Genomic DNA, 23934 nt, shown 5'->3' with positions numbered 1-23934 from the left:
AAACAAAGTATGATTACATATTTCAGCTTTAAAAAGGAAGTAAATTCTGACACATGCATAGATTTTGAGGAGATTATGCCAAGTGAAATAAGTCAACTACTAAAAGACAAATACTGTATGAACACTTAGATGAAGTACCTAAAGTAGTCAAATTCAGGGAGACAGAAAGTAGAATGTTGATTGCCAGGGTCTGGGGTGACAGGGGAATGGAGAGGTTTTTCATTTTGTTTTGTTTTTAATGGATATAGAGTTTCACTTTTGCAAGATGAAGCGTCCTGGAGATTAGTGGCACAACAGTGTGAATATAATTAACACTGCTGAGCTGTACATTTAAAAACTGTTAAAATGGTAAATTTTATGTTATGTGTATTTGACCACAATTTTTTAAAGCCTAATTTCTGAAATAGCTTTGTTCCCACAGGCTTTGGAAAAGGTCCTGTGGTCCTGTGGTGATGTGGCATCAATTCTCAGACAAGTAATAAGGGAAATGAGCATGTGAGGGGAACAATGAGCAGTAAAAAGGGCAAATCGATTTGAGGTCCTGGTGGGATTGAAGCATTTATGGAAAACCTGGAAAGATGTCAGTGGCCATCAGAGACTTGGATACCTGAAATTTTCATTTGGAACAGGCACAGTTAAGATTATGACCATGGCAGTATTGAGGAGGATGGGACTATTGGAAACAAGATGATGTAAGTAATGAAACTGAGCTGCTATGATTCATGAATACTGAAATCTCCAATGCAGACAGGAGCTCTCTGCTCCTGGGAGAGAAAGACCACAAGCTACGCTTCTGTCTTCATCTCTTACTACTTTCCCAATAAGAATGTGGCAATAGGGAGGGAGAAGGATACCTGCTACCCTATCCTGAACCAATATAAGTGGGTTGTGGGAGAAAATGCTTGAAAGAGTTACAGGGGAAGAAGTCGTCAGGAGACAACGAGGTTTCAGTTAAGATGAAGGGAAAGGTAACATTTGGAGAAGTATGACCCTGAAGTTAGGTGATTAGAAAGAAAATACTGATTAGAAAGAAAATTTGGTGTATTTGCTCACGCCTGTAATTTCAGCACTTTGGGAGGCCAAGGTGGATGGATCATGAGGTCAGGAGATGGAAACACAGTGAAACCCTGTCTCCATTAAAAATACAAAAAATTAGCCAGGTGTGGTGTCATGCGCCGACAGTCCCAGCCTGGGGAGGCTGAGGCAGGAGAATCTCTTGAATCCGGGAGGTGGAAGTTGCAGTGAGCCAAGATCACGCCACTGCACTCCAGCCTGGATGACAGAGCGAGACTCTGTCTCAAAAAAAAAAAAAAAAAGAAAGAAAGAAAAAAGAAAGAAAATAAGCATCCCAGGAATGGAGAATCCACACATTTTATAGCCAAGTCTTGAATATATGGTAGTAGGTGTATTGAATTACACCTGTAAACCTTTATGGTATCTACCACATGCAAAGCATCACACTAAAAAAGGTGAAAACATACTGTTTTGCCTGTCAGAAGCTTACAACCAAGTTTAAGTAATATCAGGTTTCACAAAGCAAAAAAACACATTTAGAACCTTTTGGAAATTCCAAATTCCAGTAACTGTGTGGGGTACATTGTAGGCATTGTGCTGCATGAGTGAATATAGTGATAATTTGTAATACTAAGATCTCTTAAATCGGCATGGGCTTGTTTATTCTAATATGCAAAATGGGGGATAATTAACCATTTAAATAACCAATTAACATCCTTCACAAAGATGTTAGGAGGAATAAATGGTATATATGAAGGGATTTTATAGAGTTTGTTATATAACTGTAAGGATATGATACTGAACATAAATTCTGAATATAATGACCTAAAGTAAGATTTCTAAATTTTATACTAAATGCCCAATAAGACAATGTAAGTGAAATCTTGAGGCTATCTTTACTACCAGGTTCCTTTCTCAGGAAACAGCCCCTCAGGCTGCTCAGATAGTATCAAAGAAAACTTACCAGAACTGAAATATCCTATTTATTAGTCAAATTAATTATCTATTGGACCAAGATGTTAATCTAAAAACAAAAAGATTGTGTCTGTTTAACTGAAGAAGAGATGGAACTGAACACTCTGGTGAAACTGCTAAGTGCTGTGAGCCAGGTGACTTTTTCCTTCTTTTCAGAGTTTCCACTGTTGCTCATGGTGGTCATGGCTGTCATAATGAGACAAACCCATAAAGGAGTCCCTGGAGAAACTCCCACCAACGTGCGCACTGGGAGAATGGGGTGGAGCCTCTGGAAGTTCATGCTGGTTTGCAGTGGGAGGAGCCTGGCCTCTCCTGTTCTGGGATTAGTGACCTGGGATTCAATCTGTGAGCCCACGGGCAGGAAGCACATTCTCTCACTTGGCTGAGAGTCCCTGTTTCCCCCTTTCTCTTTTCACCCAATAAACTCTGCCCTTCTCACCCTTCAAAGTGTCTGTGAGCCTAATTTTTCATGGTTATTACAAGGACCCTGTTTTTAGTTGAACTAAGCAGAAAGTCCTATAACAGCTTTGGTGCCCAACATGGGACTCAAGGAAGGGTGAGTGAAATGGCGACTCAAAACCTCTCACTGTTGCTTCTGAGCCTTCTGGTCCTACGGCATTCCTCTTCTTACTTTCAGGACAGTAATAGCACTTATCTTTTCTTTTACATACTAGATATGGGCCACACCTATCCCAATGGCCACAGGTGCAAGTGCGGGATGGTTAGGCGAGGCAGCTCCCTGCTCATCCTTTCCTACTAGCTGAGGTGCATGGACATGTCTGGTGCATGGATGTGTCTGCTGCATGTGTGCATGGTGTCCAGTGGCCACATAGGGCAGTAATGAGCCAACAGTAGCTGCCGGGGGCCTCAAGGCGCCCATGCAGCTGGCTGGCATTCCCTACCATGCACCCATGAAGTCTCCACTCCCCCAACCAGGGAGTTCAGCTTTGTCCCCCTGCAATGTTTCTCTCTGGTGGAGGAACTATTTGCATAAGAATAAGAGGCTCTTCCTCTCTGGCATCCTTTTTCCTTCTCTACCCCATCAGCAGTTAACTCTTAATTAATGGTTGTTTTTTTTTTTCTTTTTGGAAAACATTTTACTAGGCAGGCACCCCAGCTATCACTGTTTATATTTTCTGTAGAGTTTTAATTGTGAGAGAGGATTTGTGAGGTTAGTTTTAAGCTGTAGCCCATCTGCTGTACTTTGCGCGGCTTTCCACAGCAAACTTTGCAGGAGGCCTCCATCTTATTTTATATCCTGGGGGTATGGCCTGTAACCCCATGGCAAAGCTTTGTTTAGCAATTCTGCCTTAGGGAATGAGTCCTTTCTGGTCTGATATCTGCATGTTTTCCTAGCCCTGTCTCTTACAGGGCTCTACCTCGTGGCTGGGTTTTCTTCTGCCTGTCTTTGTAGTCATATATGTGTTATGTATGTGATGTCTGTAAAAAGACTTCTAGTTACTTTGGCCTAAAGGAACACGAGCACTTGGATCAAATATTTTTCAAAGAGAAGATAAAAGCTGTGGTAACTTTCAGTTCATGTGACTTTAATCTTTGAGAAATAAAAACAGCCTTAAAGATTATTGGTAAAAAGCAAATGTCATCAAAATATAAGTAGGTGGACTAAATGATGCAGGTTACATGCAAGGCTTGTTAAATGTTCTAAGGTTACAAACTGCCTTTTGAGTTTTGAGAACTATTTGACTTGCCTGCTCCACAATTGGTAAGGCTCGGGGACATACGAAACTAACCATGCCCTTAATTAATGCTAGAAGGAGTCAAACCTTGGCTGCACCTAGCACACAATTAAAACAACTTACCAGGTTTTATGTTAAAGTTAAAAATTGCTAAAAGTTACCATTATGACATGTAATTGAAACTACTGAAAATAGATTTACATGTAAAGTGTGTAAGAACAATAAAATATTTGTGTTTTTTTGTTTTTTTTAGACAGAATCTTGCTCTGTTGCTCAGGCTGGAGTACAGATCTTGGCTCACTGCAAGCTCTGCCTCCAGTTCACGCCACTCTCCTGCCTCAGCCTCCTGAATAACTGGGACTACAGGTGCCCGCCACCATGCCTGGCTAATTTTTTGTATTTTTAGTAGAGACGGGGTTTCACTGTGTTAGCCAGGATCGTCTCGATCTCCTGACCTTGTGATCCGTCCACCTCAGCTTCCCAAATGCTGGGATTACAGGTGTGAGCCACTGCACCTGGCCTGGTTTGTTTTTTTTTTTCAAAGACATAATTTCACCATGCCACCCAGGCTGGAGTACAGTGGCACAATCTCAGCTCACTGCAATCTCTGCCTCCCAGGTTCAAGTGATTCTCATGCCTCAGCCTCATGAGTAGCTGGGATTACAGGTACATGCCATCACACCTGGCTAATTTTTGTATTTTTGGTAGAGATGGGGTTTTGTCACATTGGCCAGGCTGGTCTTGAACTCCTGACCTCAAGTGATCTGCCCACCTCTGCCTCCTAAGTTCTGGGATTACAGGTGTGAGCCCCTGTACCCAGCCTAAAATGTGTTTTGAATAAAAAGTTATAAAAAGGCATGAAAATGTAAATTCTTGCCTAGGGTTAAAGAAGTGTTTTAAATTAGATAGGATAAAGCTGAAGGTTCAAACAAGTGGTGGAAGGATTGTGGAAATTAATCTTGCAGAAGTTCTAGGTGTGAACATATTGATTAGATTCAAGGGGGATATTGTGTGGTTTTTCTCTGGGTTGTGCATTGGAATGAAAGCACAACAGGGTATTCTTGGGGCACAGATTTGCTCTTTGGCAAAATTTGTAAAGGGTTATACAAGTTTTTTGCTTCTTTAAATTTCTGACTCATCATTTTGGCAAAATAAATAACTTATGTCAATCTGGAATTCTATTTCATAACATCAAGTGTTTTAAACTGCTAACATATTGACTAGGCTTCCCAAAATCAAACGTCAGTTTTGAAATTGTCTTTCCTGACACCTAGCTTTTGGATACTTCAGAAGGCCCCTGGAATGCCCAGAAAAGAGAGGTAAACAGGATGATTTGACTTGTTTAGTTACATGCGATTGCCAAAATGATGTTCCATCTTCTTTAGAATATATTTTCATGAATAATGCTAATATATGTTCCAAAATTTTATGGGATTGCTAAGATTTTAATGTCTGAGTATATGCTATCAATGATAATTAATGTTGTTATACTAAGTTACTGTAAACTATGGAGATAATCAAACTTCTTTGCCAATTGTGTTTCTAACTGTAACTACCCTAGACATTTTGTTATTCACAGACAATTGTTGTCTTGTTTTAATCCTTTTCAAAAGATGATTTATAATGAGCTATATAATTTTGACAGGTACTCTCAAATACAGGCTTCTAATAACTTTGGATATTTCAACATTGGAATAAAGAAAAATGTACAGGACTCATGAAGAGCTGAATGTTCATGAATATCATGTGGATCAAGAACTAAATGGGCTACACTCAGAAAGCTGAAGCAATCTTTTTGACTTTTGCTTGGAATATTGCTAATCCTTTTGTTTTTCAGCGTAAAGGAAATTTATTTTGCACTATTTATGGCCCTTAATAATTGAGTAAGGTATATTCCTGTGAACAAAATTTGGAGCATGTTTGGTTTCTCTGCGTAGTTCCTCTAGAATTCAGAAATTATCTGTGAGTATTTTTAACTTATGGCAATATAGTTATTTGCATCAGAGCAATAAGAATCCATTTTTTGGCCAGGCGCAGTGGCTCACACCTGTAATCCCAGGACTTTAGGAGGCTGAGGTGGGTGGATCACGAGGTCAGGAGATCGAGACCATCCTGGCTAACACAGTGAAACCCCATCTCTACTAAAAATACAAAAAATTAGCTGGGTGTGGTGGCAGGCGCCTGTAGTCCCAGCTACTCAGGAGGGAGGCTGAGGCAGGAGAATGGCGTGAACCCAGGAGGCGGAGCTTGCAGTGAGCCAAGATCGTAGCCACTGCACTCCAGCCTGGGCAGTAGAGTAAGATTCCATCTCAAGAAAAAAAAAGACTCCATTTTTCTTTTGCGACAGGACGCAATTGGAGAAACTGGTTGTTTCACCAAGGCTTTGACTGAAAGGATATGCTTCCCTTTAAGGAGGCAAGCTCAATTTGCACAGCTGATGAAAGCCCCCTGGAGAAAAAAAACTGACCTCATACCCTCATTTATGCAGTCCCTGTACAGGGTTGCTGACCTGTGGTCAGTAAAGAATGTCACTTCCTAACAGGCCCAGGAGCCCCACGTTTATCTTGGGACCTTAAGAGGGGAGGATCACACAACTCACAGGTATTTGAGGATGGTTGGGCTCAGGATGATTGGGCTCAGATTTAAAAGGTTTTATCTGAGATTCCTTGTGGAACAGAGTTCCATCAAATCCAGCCTAAAAGCCCTATGTAGAAATAGTTATTCTTGCTGTACTTTATGCAAATAATCAGGCCAAGGATAGGACTAAAATCTAGCCTATGTAGAGATAGTTATTCTTGTTGTACTTTATGCAAATAATCAGGCGAAGGATAAGACTAAAATATATTTTGCAAACAACTCAGTCCTATCATGATTTTTTTTTTTAAACAAAAATGAGGACTGGAGACAGAGAAATTATGTTTCAAAACTCATCATAGATTTGTGATTAAATTCTAGACTCATTAGTTGTTTTTAAGTTTTTGTTTATATTTTTAGACTAACTCTGCTTGTTCCTGTGAACCAACCAATCAATCAATCAACCAACCAATCTCCACCTGCAGCTCAGAAAGAACAAAAGGGATGGGTAATGTAAAAATCTAGATCAGTATTTTAGTTCTGAGCAATTATCCTTTAAATCCTGCCAGGTGATGGAAATAAACAGGATGCTCATCACACAGAGGTTTCCTTTTTGGGAAAGGAAGACCAAGGGAGCTAACCAAAGCTAAGCACCATGCACCCAAATCTTAGCAAGCATAACTGTAGCCACCGGTTATCTGGGCATGTCACAAGACATCCTTTTCTCTCCCTTGTTGGAGGAGGATTCAATTCCACACCTTCACCTTAGCGTTTGGCTTCTGATAAGGAGTCCATGTACTCCTCCCAAGACACATTTTTGTCCCAAACTCAATTCCAAGCTTCAGGTCAAAGCCCTAGGAAAGAAAACTGGATCTAAGGAATCCAGAGGCAGGCAACAACAGAGGTTAAAAGACAGTGCAGGTAAGCAGGGCTAATTCCTGCCAATAAAGCCAAGCCTCCCATTTCATGAATAAGGGTCATGCTAGTATCCACGGCATAAATGAGGTCTAGGGAACTCCAAGGCTACTGATGGTAGACGGAATAGAGACATAGGTGAGAGCAGTTAATTCCTATTATCTAGGCCCTCCCTGCTTCATGGGTGCAAGTCACTTTGGCACCTATGGATGGCACCTGCCAGGGTCACTGGGACTTGATGATGCAAGGACAGAAGAGGGAAAGAGGACGCTCTTCCTTCTCTCCCTCACATGCCCCCAGGTATGTGCTAGGAAGAGAAGGGAACCAGGTATGTCTGCTCCCCTCTTTCTAGATGGGTAGCCATTCATCTTCAGTCTATATCCCTTTTGAATGCATCCTGAACCCCTGGGACTCCTTTTTAAAAAAAGCCTTATTGGCTGGGTGCGGTGCCTCACACCTGTAATCCCAGCTCTTTGGGAGGCCAAAGTGGGCAGATCACGAGGTCAAGAGATCAAGACCTTCCTGCCCAACATAGTGAAACCCCATCTCTACTAAAAATACAAAAATTAGCTGGGTGTGGTGGCGTGTGCCTGTAGTCCCAACTACTTGGGAGGCTGAGGCAGGAGAATCACTTAAACCTGGGAGGCTTGCAGTGAAAGCCTTCTTTTTTCCTTTTTTCCTCCTCTGTCCTGTTTGCACTGATAGGTAACTGTGTCTCCGTACTCAGGACACTCCTGTCAGATGCGTTCTCCAAAGTGGGAAAAGTTAATTTCCCAAACCTTAGACTGGTTGGCCTAAGACTGGGCTCAGGGGAAGGGAACCCAGAAGCTTGATATGCTGGCAAAAGGGTAAAAGTTTTTTTTTTTACCAGTCAGGCTTTTGGCCTCCCTGTCCCTGTGCAAACTGGTAAAAGGCCTTGGGAATTTTGATGTGTCCTTACCTTTTTTCTCTTTTTGATACGTGTTTTCTAATAACCTGGTTTGTCTCTTCTCACCTTCAGGCCATCAAACTCCAAATGGTCATGCAACTGGAGCCTTGGAGGATGGCCCTTTCTGCGGGGGACCTTTAGCTAGACCTCTGCGGAGCTCCAACTGCCGTTCCCCAGAACAGCGCCCCCTGTCAGCAGGAAACAGTTAAGATCGGTCTTCGTTCTTACCCTTATTTTAACAGCAGTTAGATGTACTTCTGCAGAGAGGGTAATCAGACAGCCAAGTGTAAAAGGGTCCCCGGAGAAATTCCAACTAGGCTGCATCCTGGATGAATGGGGTGAAGCCTCGGGAAGTTCCTGCCATTTGTAGGGAGGAGGAGTCTGGACTCTCTTATTCCGGGGTTGGTAACCTGGATTTAATTTGTGAGCCCACTGGCAGGAAGTACATTCTCTTTGCTTTGCTGAAAGTCCCTGTTTCCCCCGCTTTTTTCCTTTTCACCCAATAAACCCTGCCCTTCTCACCCTTCAAAGTGTCTGCGAGCCTAATTTTTCATGGTTGTGTGACTAGGACCCTGTTTTTAGCTGAACTAAGGAGAAAGTCCTACAACAATAATGGTCCCTCAGCCATACACTTAAGTTGCTCCCTTAGGTGACCTAAGTTACTTCCCGATAGTACATTAAATACCTGGGGGTTTAATACATCTGTATTCAGGATCATTCTTTAATGTAGAAGGAAATAGCACACAGAACTCCTGAAAATATTAGATCCTTAGCACAAGACAAATTATCTTTAAACATTTTTTTCATGTGTGTATGTGTGTTTTCAAAAAGTTTTTGTTGGGGAATGGAGGAGTAGATGATTTTTTTTTTTTTTTTTCAAGTTGTAGAGTTGTAAAGCCAGAAAGAGAGAAAAACTATGGAAAGAGCAGCTCCACCTAGGTGAGTGCATTTTAAAAATTATAAAATAAATGGTAATTATTATGGAAGATAACCAGAATTTGCCAAGCCTACATTGGGGGTAGAGATGGAGAGAGTGTGCTTTCAGCCAAATAGTATCCTGCTCATTGGCAAGGAGTCATGAAACACTATGGCAAGTTCAGTGAGCTGAGGATACTCTATTCTGGTTGTAGGATAACATGCATATATGGGCACTTTGCAGTAGAGGTGTTTGCAGTCTTTGGTCTTTCCACTTCTACCATCTATGCTTGGGCCAATGGAATTGAGTGAGATATACAATCTACAAACAGGCTATCCTGGAACATTTACCCCTAATCTTTGACACAAAGGTAGTGTTTTGCTTTGTATTGTGTTTTGTTTTGTTTTACTTTCTAATATTCTGAAATATCTTAGAATAGTTCTTAGTTTTCTTTTGTCCCAGGCTTTACAAGGTTGGAAGGGGCCCATTCCCATCTTTACTCTGGAGGCCTCGTCTTCTAATGCTGGGCATTGGGTGGATGCTTATGGGTCTGAGCAGCATCCTTGTTCTCAAGCGGTAAGAGGATTCCAAAGGGCATTTCAGGTGTTATTCAGCACCTGATGAAATGGATGTTCCTTCATTCTCCACTTGCCTAAAGACAAACTGAGATTTAGGTGAAGCTCCCATCTATTTCTGCTAACAATAATCCCGCTGCTAATTATGGGATGTGGTAGTTATAGTGATAAGAGAGGAGCTATATTCAGAGGGGTTTAGAAAAGGTTGCAATGTACAGAGGGGTTTTTAATTTGTATTAATATTTCTCATAGTTTACTTCCTTCATTTGGATTTAAGATTTACTCATCAATTCAATAAACATTTATTGAGTGTCTACTATGTGCCAGGCACTATTCTAGTGCCTGGGGATAACAGCAATGAACACCACACACAAAACCCTTGCTTTCATGGAGTTTGTACTCTAGTGGAGGGAGAGTGACAACAAATATAATAAAATACTGTACATTACATGGTGATAAGTTTGAGAAGAAAAATACAGCAGGGAAGGGGTATAGAAGAAGGTGTTTGACAGGATTTGCAATTTTAGAGAGAGTGATTGTAAATTTAGTGAAGGTCCAGGGAAGGACCTTCGGAAAAGATGAAGGTGAAGGAAGGGAGCCCTATGGACATCTGGGTGCAAAGGCATTCCAAGCAGAGAGAACAGGAAAGGGGGGCACATTCTTGGGGTTTCTGAGGAACAGCATGGAGTCCAGTGTGTCTGGAAAGACGTCAAGGAGACAGTAGTAGGAGCTGATATCAGAGAAAAAAAACACACTAGGGCAAGACCATAGAGCCCAATAAGCAAGCTATTATAATGCTTTGGTTTCACTCAGTGTGAGATGGAAAGTCACTTCTTTACTTGAAATGACATATTTATAGGAGCAAATCATTGCTGGGTTGAGAATAAACTGAAAATTTGAATCCCCTACTTCCAAACTGTGCAAAGACATCATAAGATTGATAATGTTTAATAAGCATCTGTGACTTTATTAAGCCAGGCTGGTCTCTGCTCTTTGTGTCTTAATATTTTGCAAAAGTAATTGCGGTTTTTACCATCGACAGTAATGGTAAAAACCACAATTACTTTTGCACCAACCTAATATTTAGGACCTCAGACAGTCCACAACTTAGAAGACTCAGGCCTGATGACAGTCTTTTCCTCTCACAGTTGAGTAAGCAAATATTTGTTGAATGAATGAAAGAATAATATTGACTGAGAATTAAAAAACAAAAACAAAAACGGAGACAATAGTTAGTAATTGCCTCTTTAAGTAATTCTGAGTATCCTGAATAAAAATAGTGCCTATAGCCTAAATTTTCTATTAAAAAATGTAAAGATTTAGCAAATATTTACCTGTGTGGTGACATTTCTTTCCTTTTGTCTTTTATTATGTTTTTCTGCTTTGATAGCTGCAATATACAAAATATTTTTATAAAATTTAAAAACATTTTCTTCACTAAATACAACTTCTTGTTAAAAAACTTCTAGAAAACTTTTAGAACTCTAAGAGTAATTGTTGACAATAATTTACAATTTAGAGTTCCTAATGTGTTAAAAATAATTCCTTCACTGATAATCTGTAAAGCTAGAACTTGACGCCAGAGACAATCTATATACTTTAATCAAGCATTCTGAAATTGAGTTAATAACATGAAAGAGTTCCATAAATAATACAGCTAATTACAATAGTGGAAAACTTTCTGAGCTAGAAATGTATTTAATTAAACGTATCTATATAAATAAGTGTCATCTATTAATAGAAGCTATTAAAACACAGAAGAGAAAATATAACATTTTATATTTTTATAGACTCATCCATATGTCAGAGAGATACTAAAAATTAATTGAATGATACAAACATCTGAGAAATGTAGACTGATAATTATATCAGGCTTTGAAATTTGAGAAAATAGCTTTCAATGAATTTTTAATGAACCAGTTTTAATACATATTTTTATAAAGACTATATATATCATGTAGAATACATGCATAATCATTGGCATATTTTATTTTTGCACAGTGCTTGAAATTTCTTCACTTTCTTAGATAAACAAGTCTGAAAATATGAGATGACAGGGTAACACATCATAATGTTTCAACTTTACTACATTACTAGGATTGACAAATTTTCAATTGCTGTAAACAAATTTGATACATTGTAAAAATGATCATATGTTTTGGAAAGTAAAAAAAAAATTCAAATATGTGATACGTTCACATTTAACAGGCTGAAGAATTTGACCACAAACCAATATGAAATAGTCAAAATTTTGTATTTCCAAAAAGTCAAAAGCTTTTAAGAACAGGTCATATATTTTCTAATGTTATTTCTGACATAGTATTTATTAATTAACACAGAGTCTCACTCTGTCTGTCACTCAAGCTGAAGTGTAGTGGTGCAATATTGGCTCACTATAATCTCTGCCTCCGTGTTCAAGCAATTCTCATGCCTCAGCCTCCCAAGGAGCTGGGATTACAGACATGCACCACTGCCCCCAGCGAATTTTTCTATTGTCAGTAGAGGCAGTGTTTTGCCATGTTGAACAGGCTGGTCTTGAACTCCTGACCTCAGGTGTTCTGCTTGCCTCAGCCTCCCAAAGTGCTGGGATTACAGGCGTGAGCCACTGCACCCGGCCCATTGTATTTATTAATTTGATGTTTTATTCTTTCACTGACCGATGAACTTTAGTACTTGGCAGCAGCCTCACAATTCTACGTCTGTTTTGTTTACTTTGTAATCTAGACCTTATAGGAACTGGTCCCAGATTGATTCATATTTAGTCCTCTGTCAAATTAGAGAAATAACTGGCAAATTCTAAATAAAAATTAAGCTAGTTATAGTGGCTCACACCTGTAAACCCAATACTTTGGAAGGACAAGGTGGCCGGCTCCTTTGAGTCCAGGAGTTTTGAGACCAGCCTGGGCAACATAGTGAGACCCTGTCTCTACAAAAAATGCGACAATTAGCCAGCTGTGGTGTCATGAGCCTGAAATCCAAGCCACTCAGTAGGCTTAGGTGGGAGGATCATTGAGCCCAGGAAATCAAGGCTGCAGTGAACGGAAATTGTGCCACTGTACTCCAGCCTAGATGACAGAGCGAGACACTGTCTTAAATAAATAAATATTCAAAAACTGCCTGGTGAGCAATGCATTACTAAGGCATACCAAATTATTTTAAAGATGACACATATCTGATACTATTCTATACATTAGGATTGTTCCTTAGGTTCAAGATATGAATAAGTTATATTAAATGTTATTATAAATAAAACTTTATCCCAAGTTTGTCAAGTGATTATACTGGGACCAACATCAGAGGCAATGGAGCCTCATGGTCTACCTTGTGGCCTTAAGTCAAACAGGATTATATTCTAGTCTTGATTTTGTAACTGTTTCATTAATTGTTATGATAATTAAATGAGATCATTTATATATTTAGCACAGTACTTAATACATAGTTTTTAATAAATGTTAGGTATATATAATTATTATTATTATATGGAACCTACTTCTTTAAAGGATTTAACATGCCTTCAGGATATTACATGTGAGTGCGAAAGTACTTGCAGTTTTTGCATTGTTGGAATTTGCCGTTTGATATTGGAATACATTACTTAAATAAATGTGGTTATGTTATACATCATTTTAATGGGCGTTCTCACTTCACTTTTTTTTGCTTATTGCTTGCTGTTTATTTTAGACTATGGAATGATGTTAGACAAAAAGCAAACTTGAGTGATTTTCTTATTTGAGTTCAAAATGGGTCGTAAAGCAGCAAAGACAACCTGCCACATCAACAACACAATTTGGCCCGGGAACTGCTAACAAACACAGTGCAGTGGTGGTTCAAGAAGTTTTGCATAGGAGGGCCTGGCGCGGTGGCTCACACCTGTAATCCCAGCACTTTGGGAGGCCGAGGTGGTAGGATCATGAGGTCAGGAGATTGAGACCATCCTCGCTAACACAGTGAAAGCCCATCTCTACTAAAAATACCAAAAAAAAGTTAGCTGGGCATGGTAGCAGGCGCCTGTAGATACAGCTACTTGGGAGCTACCCAGGAGGCAGAGCTTGTAGTGAGCTGAGATCAACCCACTGCACTCCAGCCTGGGCGACAGTGTGAGACTCCGTCTCAAAAAAAAAAAAAAAAAAAAAAAAATTTGCAAAGGAGACAAGAGCCTTTAAGATGAGGAGCATAGTGGCCGGCGATCGGAAATTGACAACGACCAATTGAGAGCAGTCATCAAAGCTGATCCTGTTAAAACTACATGGGAAGTTGCCAAAGAACTCAACGTCGACCATTCTATGGTTTTTCGGCATTTGAAGCAAATTGGAAAGGTGAAAAAGCTTAATAAGTGGGTGCCTCATGAGCTGAATAAAAATTGGAAAAATCATCATTTTAAAGTGTTTTCTTAACAATGAACCATTTCTCAATCAGATTGTGACCAGGAAGAAGCTCCAAAGCACTTCCCAAAGCCAAACTTGCATCCAAAAATGGTCGTGGTCACTGTTTGGTGGTCTGCTGCCGGTCAGATCCACTACAGCTTTCTGAATCCCAGTGAAACCATGACATCTGAGAAGTATGCTCAGCAAATCGAAGAGATACACAGAAAACTGCAACGCCTGAGCCGATATTGGTCAACAGAAAGGGCCCAATTCTTCTCCAGGACAAGGCCTGACCACACGTTGTACAACCAAAGCTTCAAAAGTCAAACAAATTGGGCTTTGAAGTTTTGCCTCATCCGCCATATTCAACTGACCTGTCGCCAACCGATTACCACTTCTTCAAACATCTCGATAACTTTTTGCGGGGAAAATGCCTCCACAACCAGCAAGATTCAGAAAATGCTTTCCAAGAGTTTGTCGAATCCAGAAGCATGGATTTTTACACTATAGGAAAACACAAACTTATTTCTCCTTGGCAAAAATGTGTTGATTGTAATGGTTCTTATTTTGATTAACAAAGATGTGTTTAAGTCTAGCTATAATTATTTAAAATTCACAGCCCAAAATGACAATTACTTTTGCACCAACCTAACACATTAGTAGTTTAAAAGGGACTATAGCAAGTAAAGCATAATTAGAGAATTCATGTTATTAGTACTTATTAATGCTTTGCCAGTAATGTGACATCTCTCAATTATAGTATCTTTCAAAGAAAATTCCTCAACCTAATTATATTTGTGTATTAGAAATCAAACATCATGACTGATATTATAGTCACATAAAATGTCTAGCAATTTTTAAACTCCATTATCACAACTAGAAAAAGTAAACTAGAAAAAACAATGTGATTTGGTAGATTCCCATTATTACATTCCCCAAAGTACACAGAATAAAATTAGAGTTAGTATGTACAGAATGTACAGACACAGAAGTACAAAGTGTCATGTGTATTTGAGTGAGAGGAGAAAATTATACATATTAAATGGAGTAAAGTTTATATTATACACTGGTCCAGAAAATCAAACTGTCAGTGGTCAAAGACTAACGTGAAAATTACGGGGCTAAAAGCAGTAATCAAAAGTAGGATAAGTGTAGATAAAAGAATTAGGAAAATGGAAGGAAGCATAAGCATATAACTGAAGGAATTAACTATTCAGTAGCTTAAAACATAACATGAAGATAACAGCAATTGTTCATTATTTCCAGCAGAAGATGTGCAAGCCAAAACAGTTTTGAAACTTATTACAAGGGTGTTTATTTTATAAATTTCAGGCTTTCAGATTTTTTACCTAAAGAAAAAGAAGTTTCCATTGGCTACTAGGGAAAACATTCTGTTACACATAATGTGTCCTACTTTAGAGTAGCTTGTCTTGTACCACTTGAGAAACATTGGTGATTGCTGGAGATCTGCACCACTGTTTTATCACTTCCCCTACAGGATGCTGAAATTCCCACAAATTCAAGCACTGCCTGTAAAAAACCACAATCTACCGGGTGCAGGAAGAAAATATTAGATCTACTTGCCTGAGGTTTTAAAAAATCTCCTTCATTATCTCTATTTTAGGGATATGTTTCATAATGCACATAATAGATCAGTAGTTCATGATCATCATGAATAAATGAATATATATAATAGCATATACCATCAAAAATGTCTGATGTGGAGTTAGCCTTGGAAGGGGACTAAAGTTTCATTCAGCTCTAGAATTATAGCTCTAACTGTAATTTATTATATGCTAGATTCTTTAGATACTTTATCTTCAATCTCCATAACAACCCATCAAAATAGCAAGCACAGAATATCTGTGTTCTCACCAAGTGAGAATAAGTCACTTGTCCCAGGTCACAGGGCAGAGTGGTATTCATATGCAGGTCTGACTCCAGAGCTCTTCTTTCTATACCATCGCCACTCCAAACCTTACCAAAGGATTCACAATAGGTTGATTTTAAGTGGCAAGTTTCTATAATGACATAAACTCCATTTTTTAAAAAACAAAAATCTGATTTATGCACAACATTTTATGGGACACATCAATTTACATAACATGAAACACACCATCCTATGCACACTACAGCTTTGATTTACTCCTCCCCTTCCACTGAGGTAGGAGAATTTTGAAGTGGTAGGGAAGAAGCTAGCACTACAGCCTCCTGCCTCCAAAAGAATTGTCCATATGGTTTTTCGGGCATGGAGGGGAAGCCCATCAGATTCATAGAAGACTTACAAGATTTTAAAAAGTGTTATGTTGAACAAAAGCCACTAGCTTGGGTTAAAAGAAATTGAGACAGTTCAAAATGAGAAGACGCTTCTGGGCCTTCATCTTTCCAAGAATAGGAGGCAGCATGAGACAGCTACTCAGCCACAAACATGGGCCATTTCTTATGTAAAAGAAGGATGACTCAGAAGGCAGAGCCAAGCCCAGAGGGTATTGCCAAGAGCCAAATAGATCAATACATTAGGAAACCACTTCCAGAGGGTAGAACTGGGTCCTAATTAATAAACATTGCCTGTCCCTGGAGTAGAGGAACCTTTCAACATGCACCTGGCTAGATTTCCAAATTGCCATGGACCAGTGACTCATGTCTCTCCTTCACCCTTTTGGGACAGCAGTGTCTAATGTGGTTTTTCTGTCTCTCCAGTGTACATTGGGTGTGTGAAGGCATAGGGGAATAACTTGTCTTTTTAGTTTACAGGTACCTTAATTAAAGAACTATACCTAAGGAACTTCATCGACATCTTGACTTCATACAGACCATGAGATCATGGATTCTGAGCTTGATGATATGATAAGATGAGACGGGTAATTTTGGGAGGATGAGATTCATGAAAGAGACATGAATCATTGAGGCCTAAGGGTGGTGGACTATTGCAGATTGTTACAACAATGGCCCCCAGGGAATCACAACTCCTTGTGTTCACATCGCTTTGCAATGTGACTTTGCCCAGTCCTCCCATCAAGAGGTGGAGATTATTTTTTCCCACTCCTTAAGTCTGGGCTACGCTTTTGACTTGCTTTGACCAATTGAAATATGGCAGATGACACTTCAACTTCCAAGGCTAGTCCTTAGGCCTTGTAGCCTCTTTTATCCTCCTGGAGCAATGCCATGAGACCACCATGTCCTGAAGAAGCAAGGAATAACAGACCATGTGGACAGAGAGGCCCAGCCATCCCAGCTGTCTCTGCTGACCACCAGCTGCATGAAACTGCATGAGAGTGAGTCCAGATGAGATCTGTGAAAAACCACCCAGTCAACCCATAGAATTATGAGATTATGAGGATTAATAAATCATTGTTGTTTGAACTCACGAAGTTTTGGTTTGTTAATGCAGCAATTGACAACTGAAATGATTCTGTGTTTTCAGCCTATTAGGACTTCTTGGTTCAAAAATCTCAATTCTCTGAAGCTAAGGCAGACCAATAACTAATGACAAAATAAATCATATAGAATATATTCCTAGCATTGAGAAAAGGATTAGAAGAATAAAATATCGGCCAGGCACAGTGGCTCAGGCACAGTGGCTCTCGAGTAGCAGGGATTACAGGCACCCGTTACTACACCCAGCTAATTTTTGTATTTTTAGTGGAGACGAGGTTTGGCCTCGTCTGTGTTGGCCAACACAGTGTTGTTGGCCAGGCTGGTTACAAACTCCAGACCTCAGGCACTCCGTCCACCTTGGCTTCCCAAAGTGCTGGGATTACAGGTGTAAGTCACTGTGCCCCGCCTCCAAATGATGTTTAGAAATAGTCATTTCATGTTTTCTTATTTAACCATGTGAAGAAGTTGGATAAAGTATTAAATTATTTAACCTCCATGAGCCTCAGTTTTGTATAAAATAGAAATGCTGTTCCTACCTTTCGGAGTATGTGTGAAGACAGAATAGAATCAAAGTTTAAAGTGTTTGGTGTTTTATTAAATACATGGCACCTTAATAACAAATGTAAGTTCCCCTCTCTTTCTCTGTTAGCAGAGACTTTTTTTTTTTTTTTTTTTTTTTTTTTTTTTTTTGAGATAGAGTCTCGCTCTGTCACCCAGGCTGGAGTGCAGTGGCACAATCTCAGCTCACTCTCTGCCTCTCGGGTTCAAGCAATTCTTCTACCTCAGCCTCCCAAGTAGCTGGAACTATAGGCACATGCTACCACACTCAGCTAATTTTTGTATTTTTAGTAGAGATGGGGTTTCACCATATTGACCAGGCTGGTCTTGAATTCCTGACCTCGGGATCCCCCCACCTCAGCCTCCCAAAGTGCTGGGATTACAGGAGTGAGCCACCGTGCCCAGCCGAAACCTATCTTTTTAAAGGAAGTAGCATTAGCATCTGTGAGAAAAGCACTTCCCTTATTGAAATAAAGTGAAGAAGCTACACTTTGTAAGCCCTGGAAGAAGCAGCTCTTGTTGAACTTTACTTTCTCTCTGGCTTTTTCTCACTCTGATCAGTGCTCCTACCCCCTTTTCCTAGAAACCTCTTTTCTTGGTTACGCTTACCACGTGTAAAACTGACTGGCATTTTCAAAACAGATTTAGTAATTCAAGAAACAAGAAAAAATATATAAAAGGCGTAGACACAGTTCAATATACACTGACACATCTCTGGTTATAATATCTCAACTGCCTTCTGCCTGGTCCCAGCTCATTCCTTTTCCTGGGAGAATTTCACAGGAACCTTTCCCTACTCGCTGGTGGGAGTGCCATCTTACTTTCAACCATATGGGGGCAACTTTCCTTCACACCTGGCTCTGTCTGGCATTAAGGGCAAGAATACAAATTCTAACTGCCTCTCACTTAAGCTCTTCCCATTCTGAAGGACACAGCTTTTCTCTTCCCCAGAGCCCTGACAGGATGAGGGTGATGGGCATTATTGCCCCCAACCTCTATGCTCTGAGAACATCACCTTGGTTCCCTAGAGAGCCATCTCAGTCATACAATAATTGTAGCATCCATACAGCAAGAATTGCACACGTAGAAAGGAGCTATTCCATTCCTCTCTTAACATAAGTGATTTACGATCATTATTTCTGCATAATTAGATCAGACCTGGATATTTCAAGGTCTCTAAATACAGATACATTTTGATGTACTGTTATACATTTGGTAATAAGCTAATGGCTTAGTTATATACATTAAGATATAGCAGATGCTCTGAAACAGTCTATAATTTAGTGTCAGTGTCTTGAAAAGATATTTTGTGGTCTTTTATTCTCTCTTCCTCATCACTTCCTTCTTCAAGTGCAAAGATAGCAAAATTTCCATAAAAACTAAAGTTACTGGGGACTAGGCTTTTATTTATTCTTTTCTGGAATAGTTCTGTTACTTATTTTAATTTTTATGAAGTTTAACTGAGTAGAGAAGGCCAAATAACTGAGCTTTGCTGAGAGTATTCCTTCCAGAAGCCTAATTACGTCTTGTAGATACAAGTAAAGAGCTTAAGAGCAACCTTGAAGGATAGTTGAGTAATTTATGCAGTGTGCCTGGCACGGTGCCTAGCACATAGCAAGTGTCTAATAAATGTTATTTTATGATTAATTCTTGATTAGGTGAGAAATAATGTTGGAGAAATGCAAATTATAAGTGAGAATATGTGGTGGAACATATTAACTGATGACAATATTAACTGATGGTTTTTCTTGGTACTTTTTTGTACCTGTGGCCTTTTCCCAATTTAGTCAGTGAGTTGCTCATTGCTTCAGAAAAAAAATAATGATGTGGTAGAAAGAAAGAAATTTTCTTGGTTGTTGGAGGAAAAGAAAGGACTTACAATCTGGACAATAGAATAAATGTAGAATAACTGGGATATAACATCAAAGTAACAGCAAGGCTTTCTGTGCTCTCTTCCCAAAATGAGAAAACATTCCTTGGACTAGGAGTAGGGAGAGAGCTAGAGAGGTAGTAAAGAGAAATTAACACTACAATAGCTTGACATCAAACGTATTAGCTTGACATTAAACAGAAATTACATTCCGATGTTGAAAAAATTGTTGTATTTCTTGCATGCTAAAATTTATGAACTAAAATGTATAATGAATTCATTAACTTAGTTAATTCTATTCATACAAAGTATGAAGGCTTTGTTAATGGTGAGTGTAAGATGTGATTATGTCCTCTAGAAATAGGGCACTAAAGCTTTTAAGCTTAGAGACACAGAATGACTGGTTGAGAGGCTGAAATTTTGCAATAGATAGGTTTCCACGTAGGGTTGTGATGAAGAGTGGAAACACTCAAACTACTTGTTTTGTTGTCAGTAGTTGAAGTGGCTGCAATATGATTAAATAGGCAGCAAGGTGGCCTGAATATATTCCTGTCATTTCTAAGTCCTAATGTCCCCACAAACTAAATCATTATTTCTCATGTGCCCCCTCCCAAGTCACCATCCTCTCTCCAATTTTCTGTCCCTGTCAAGGGGATCATCATTTTCTCAAGCTCCAAATCTTCCATCATGTTTTACTCATTCCATGCCAACATCCCCATGAACAGGCAAAACATTGTTATGTTTGTTTTTCTTTGAATTGCACAGTTGTGAGTGGGGAGTGGGAAGAGTTATTCTCAGAACTAAATGAGATCATGGATGTGAAAGTGCTTGACTTGCTAGCACTCAGTAAAGTTTCTTTTAATTTCTTCTGTCTGACAATTTAAGCCTTTCAATAATCCAATCTTATTTTTCTTAACCAATTTATTTCACACTACATCCTGCTCTTATTGAAGTGGTAGTATCCTCCTACCCCGTATGTACATTCTACTCATTCTCACACCCATATATTTTACTTATTTGTGTACTTCTAATTTGGAATGCTTTCCTGTTCTTTTCCAAATATCCAATTGTTATTCATCCTTCCAGGACATGTCTTTCCTGTTTCAACATTAGAGCCGATGCCTACTATAGTTCCTGTCCTATAACAGATACTTAAATCATATCTGTTAAATGACGAAATAAATTTGCTTTCCTACCTCTAGGTCTCACTGGATACTACTGCCTTCAATGACCCATCCGTTCTTGGTACATCTTCAGGAAGTGGTACTCCCTTGTCACTTATGTTAGCACCCAATCATATATTGAATTTTATTCTATGGATTGTAAGATCTCTGAAGAAAGTGCTCCATCCTCTTTTTTTTTTTTTTCAAGTTTGCCCCCAGCACCCTGCACAGTTTCTTAATTAAAAATGTTGTTTGATTAAATGCTTTTATTATAACACAGCATGTCATTCTGCTGCTGGATCTAAAATTTGACCAAACTGCCTTTTAAGTTACAATTCAAAACTTAGAGTCGAAGAATCTCAAGTTTGGAATTGTCTTCTGACATACCGTGAAATAAAATCCAGAATCTCAAGGTTGGAAGAGAGTTGTCTCTACAACAGTGGTTGCCATTTAATTATTAAATATGGATAGACATTTATGATGTTTTTAATTATTTTGCTATAACAAGCAATACTGTAAGGGATAACCTTGAACATATTTCCTATAAAACAGGTATGAGGGTTTGCTAGGGTGGACAAGAAGTAAATTTGCTCATTTGAGAGGTAGTGTGCTCATTTTAAATATTAATAGATAATGCCAAATTGGCATTCCAAAAAGCTACTACTCTACTTCCACACATAGTGTATGTATGTTATACATAATACTGCCAAGGCCGGGTGCGGTGGCTCACACCTCTAATCTACCTCTAATCCTAGTACTTTGGGAGGCTGAGATAGGCAGATCACCTGTGGTCAGGAGCTGGAGACCAGCCTGGCCAACATGGTGAAACATTGTCTCTACTAAAAATACAAAATTAGCCAAGCGTGGTGGCAGGTGCCTGTAATCCCAGCTACTTGGGAGGTTGAGACAAGAGAATTACTTGAACCCGGGGGGGCGGAGGTTGCAGTGAGCCAAGATCATGCCATTGCACTCCAGCCTGGGCAACAAGAGTGAAACACCATCTCAAAAAAAAAAAAATACTGCTACACATATTAATTAATAGAAATTAATATTCCTATATATTCCTATATATATGATATATATTACTATATAGGAATATTAACTTTTTTCTCACCATAACTGGCACTTTTCAATTTTTGTCAATGTATTGTGATAACACTGGTGTCTCATTGTTAATTTTCATTTGCATGACTACTGGCACAGTTAACCATCTTTTCACATTTGGGAGTATTTATATTTTCTCCCTAAGGAACTGACTGTTAGGTCATTTGCCCATTTTTCTATCAGGCTCTTTTTTAAAAAAATCTTTAGGAATTCCCTATATATTCTGGATGTTATTTGATTCAGTGTGTATGTTGTAAATATATTCTTCAGTCTGTTTTCAACCTTTTAACTGTTTATTTTATCCTTTTCACCATAGACATCTTAAATCTTGAAGCAGAGAAAATTATACATTCTTTCCTCACTTATAACCTTTTGTTTGTGTTTTGTTCAAGAAGGTTTTCTTACCAAGCGTTTGAATCTATATTTTCATGTATTTCCTTAAACTATTTTTATAGTTTTGCTTTTACAATGTACTTTTGTTTTGTTTTGTTTTTTTGAGATGGGGTCTCATGCTGTCATCCAGGCTGAAGTGCAGTGGTACAATCTCAGCTTGCTGCAACCTTCACCTCCCAGGCTCAAGCAATCCTCCCACCTCAGCCTCCTGAGTAGCTGGGACCACAGGCATATGCCATCACAGCTCGCTAATTTTTTCTTTTTTTTTCTTTTTTAGTATATTTTTAGTAGAGATGAGGTTTCACCATGTTGCCTAGGCTGGTCTCAAACTCCTGAGCGCAGGTGATCCACCCACCTCAGCCTCCCAAAGTGTTGGGATTACAGGCATGAACCACTGTGCCTGGCTACAATTTACATTTTTAATCCATCTGGATCATTTTTGTGATTCGTATGAAGTGGTATCTACCGTTATGTCCTAAATGAATGGACAATTTGTCACTAGCAATCATTATAATTCATCTCTTTCCTATTACATTTAAAAACCTCCTTTCAAGTACTAAATTCTTATTCATGCACTGGTCCGTTTTTAACTCTCTGTTCTGTTTTCCTGATCTATTCCTCTATTCTTCTGGCAATACCCTAATTACTGTATATCTAATTATTGTATATTTATAATTGTATATTTTACTATCTGGTTGAGCAGGAACTTCTCTGTGTGTATGGGGACACACACACACACACCCCCCCTCTATGTTCCTCTTTGTGCAACTTATCTTGGGAATTCCAGCATAATTTCTTTTCTAGATGAATTTTAGAATAGGCTTGTCAGATTCATTTAGAAATATGTTGATATTTTGACTGGAATTGTTAATTTACAATTGACTGGAAATGTTAATTTACAAAAACTTGGCATATTTATAACACAGATTCATTTAGATGTACAGCTTTAATTTATTCAGGTTTCTTTGTTTAATGTTCTCCAGATACGTTTTAATTTTCATTCCCTGGGTATTTTATTCCACCTTCATTAAAGTTATTCCTAGCTATTTTATAACATCTGTTGCTACTGTGAAAAGGATTTTAAAAAATAAATCTTTGTGATTATTGTATTTCTAAAAAATAAAATGAAACTTTATTTAGATTTATCATAAGTCTTAAAGGTTACTTGGCTTACCACTTCCAGTCTTCTCTTGGATTCATTTTTCACTTCATTTCTAGCTATTATTTCAGCTAGGGTCTTGTGGGTGATAAATATTCTGAATCCATTCATGTCTGAAAATGTCTCATGTTTGAAAATGTCATTACACTTGTCTGATTGTCAGATTATAGAATTCTAAGTTCAAAATCATTTTCGCCTCAGTATTTTAGAAAATATTTCTCTAGTGACTTCTTATACTCAGTGTGGCTAAAGAATCTGAAGTCAAGAGGGTGCTTTTTGTTTGTAAATACATGTTTTTCTTTTTAGAAGCTTTTAGGATTTTCTTATTATCCATAAAGTACCAAAATTTTA

General features: G+C 38.8%; 1 protein-coding gene across 2 annotated transcripts in view; it reads right to left on the bottom strand.

Annotated features, from left to right (window-relative positions):
* The window catches only part of SEL1L2 (SEL1L2 adaptor subunit of SYVN1 ubiquitin ligase), a 147441-nt gene that overhangs the window by 105625 nt on the left and 17882 nt on the right, over nt 1–23934 (bottom strand). For both annotated transcript variants that reach the window (XM_007960470.3, XM_037985366.2), the window contains exon 2: nt 10929–10984. In XM_007960470.3, the coding sequence (XP_007958661.3) occupies nt 10929–10984 (56 nt within the window). The remainder of the gene's footprint in view (nt 1–10928; nt 10985–23934) is intronic.

This window comes from Chlorocebus sabaeus, chromosome 2, assembly GCF_047675955.1.
Source record: "Chlorocebus sabaeus isolate Y175 chromosome 2, mChlSab1.0.hap1, whole genome shotgun sequence".
Taxonomy (NCBI): domain Eukaryota; kingdom Metazoa; phylum Chordata; class Mammalia; order Primates; family Cercopithecidae; genus Chlorocebus; species Chlorocebus sabaeus.
Note: the sequence above shows the minus strand (reverse complement) of the source record. Positions and strands in the feature narration are given on the sequence as shown.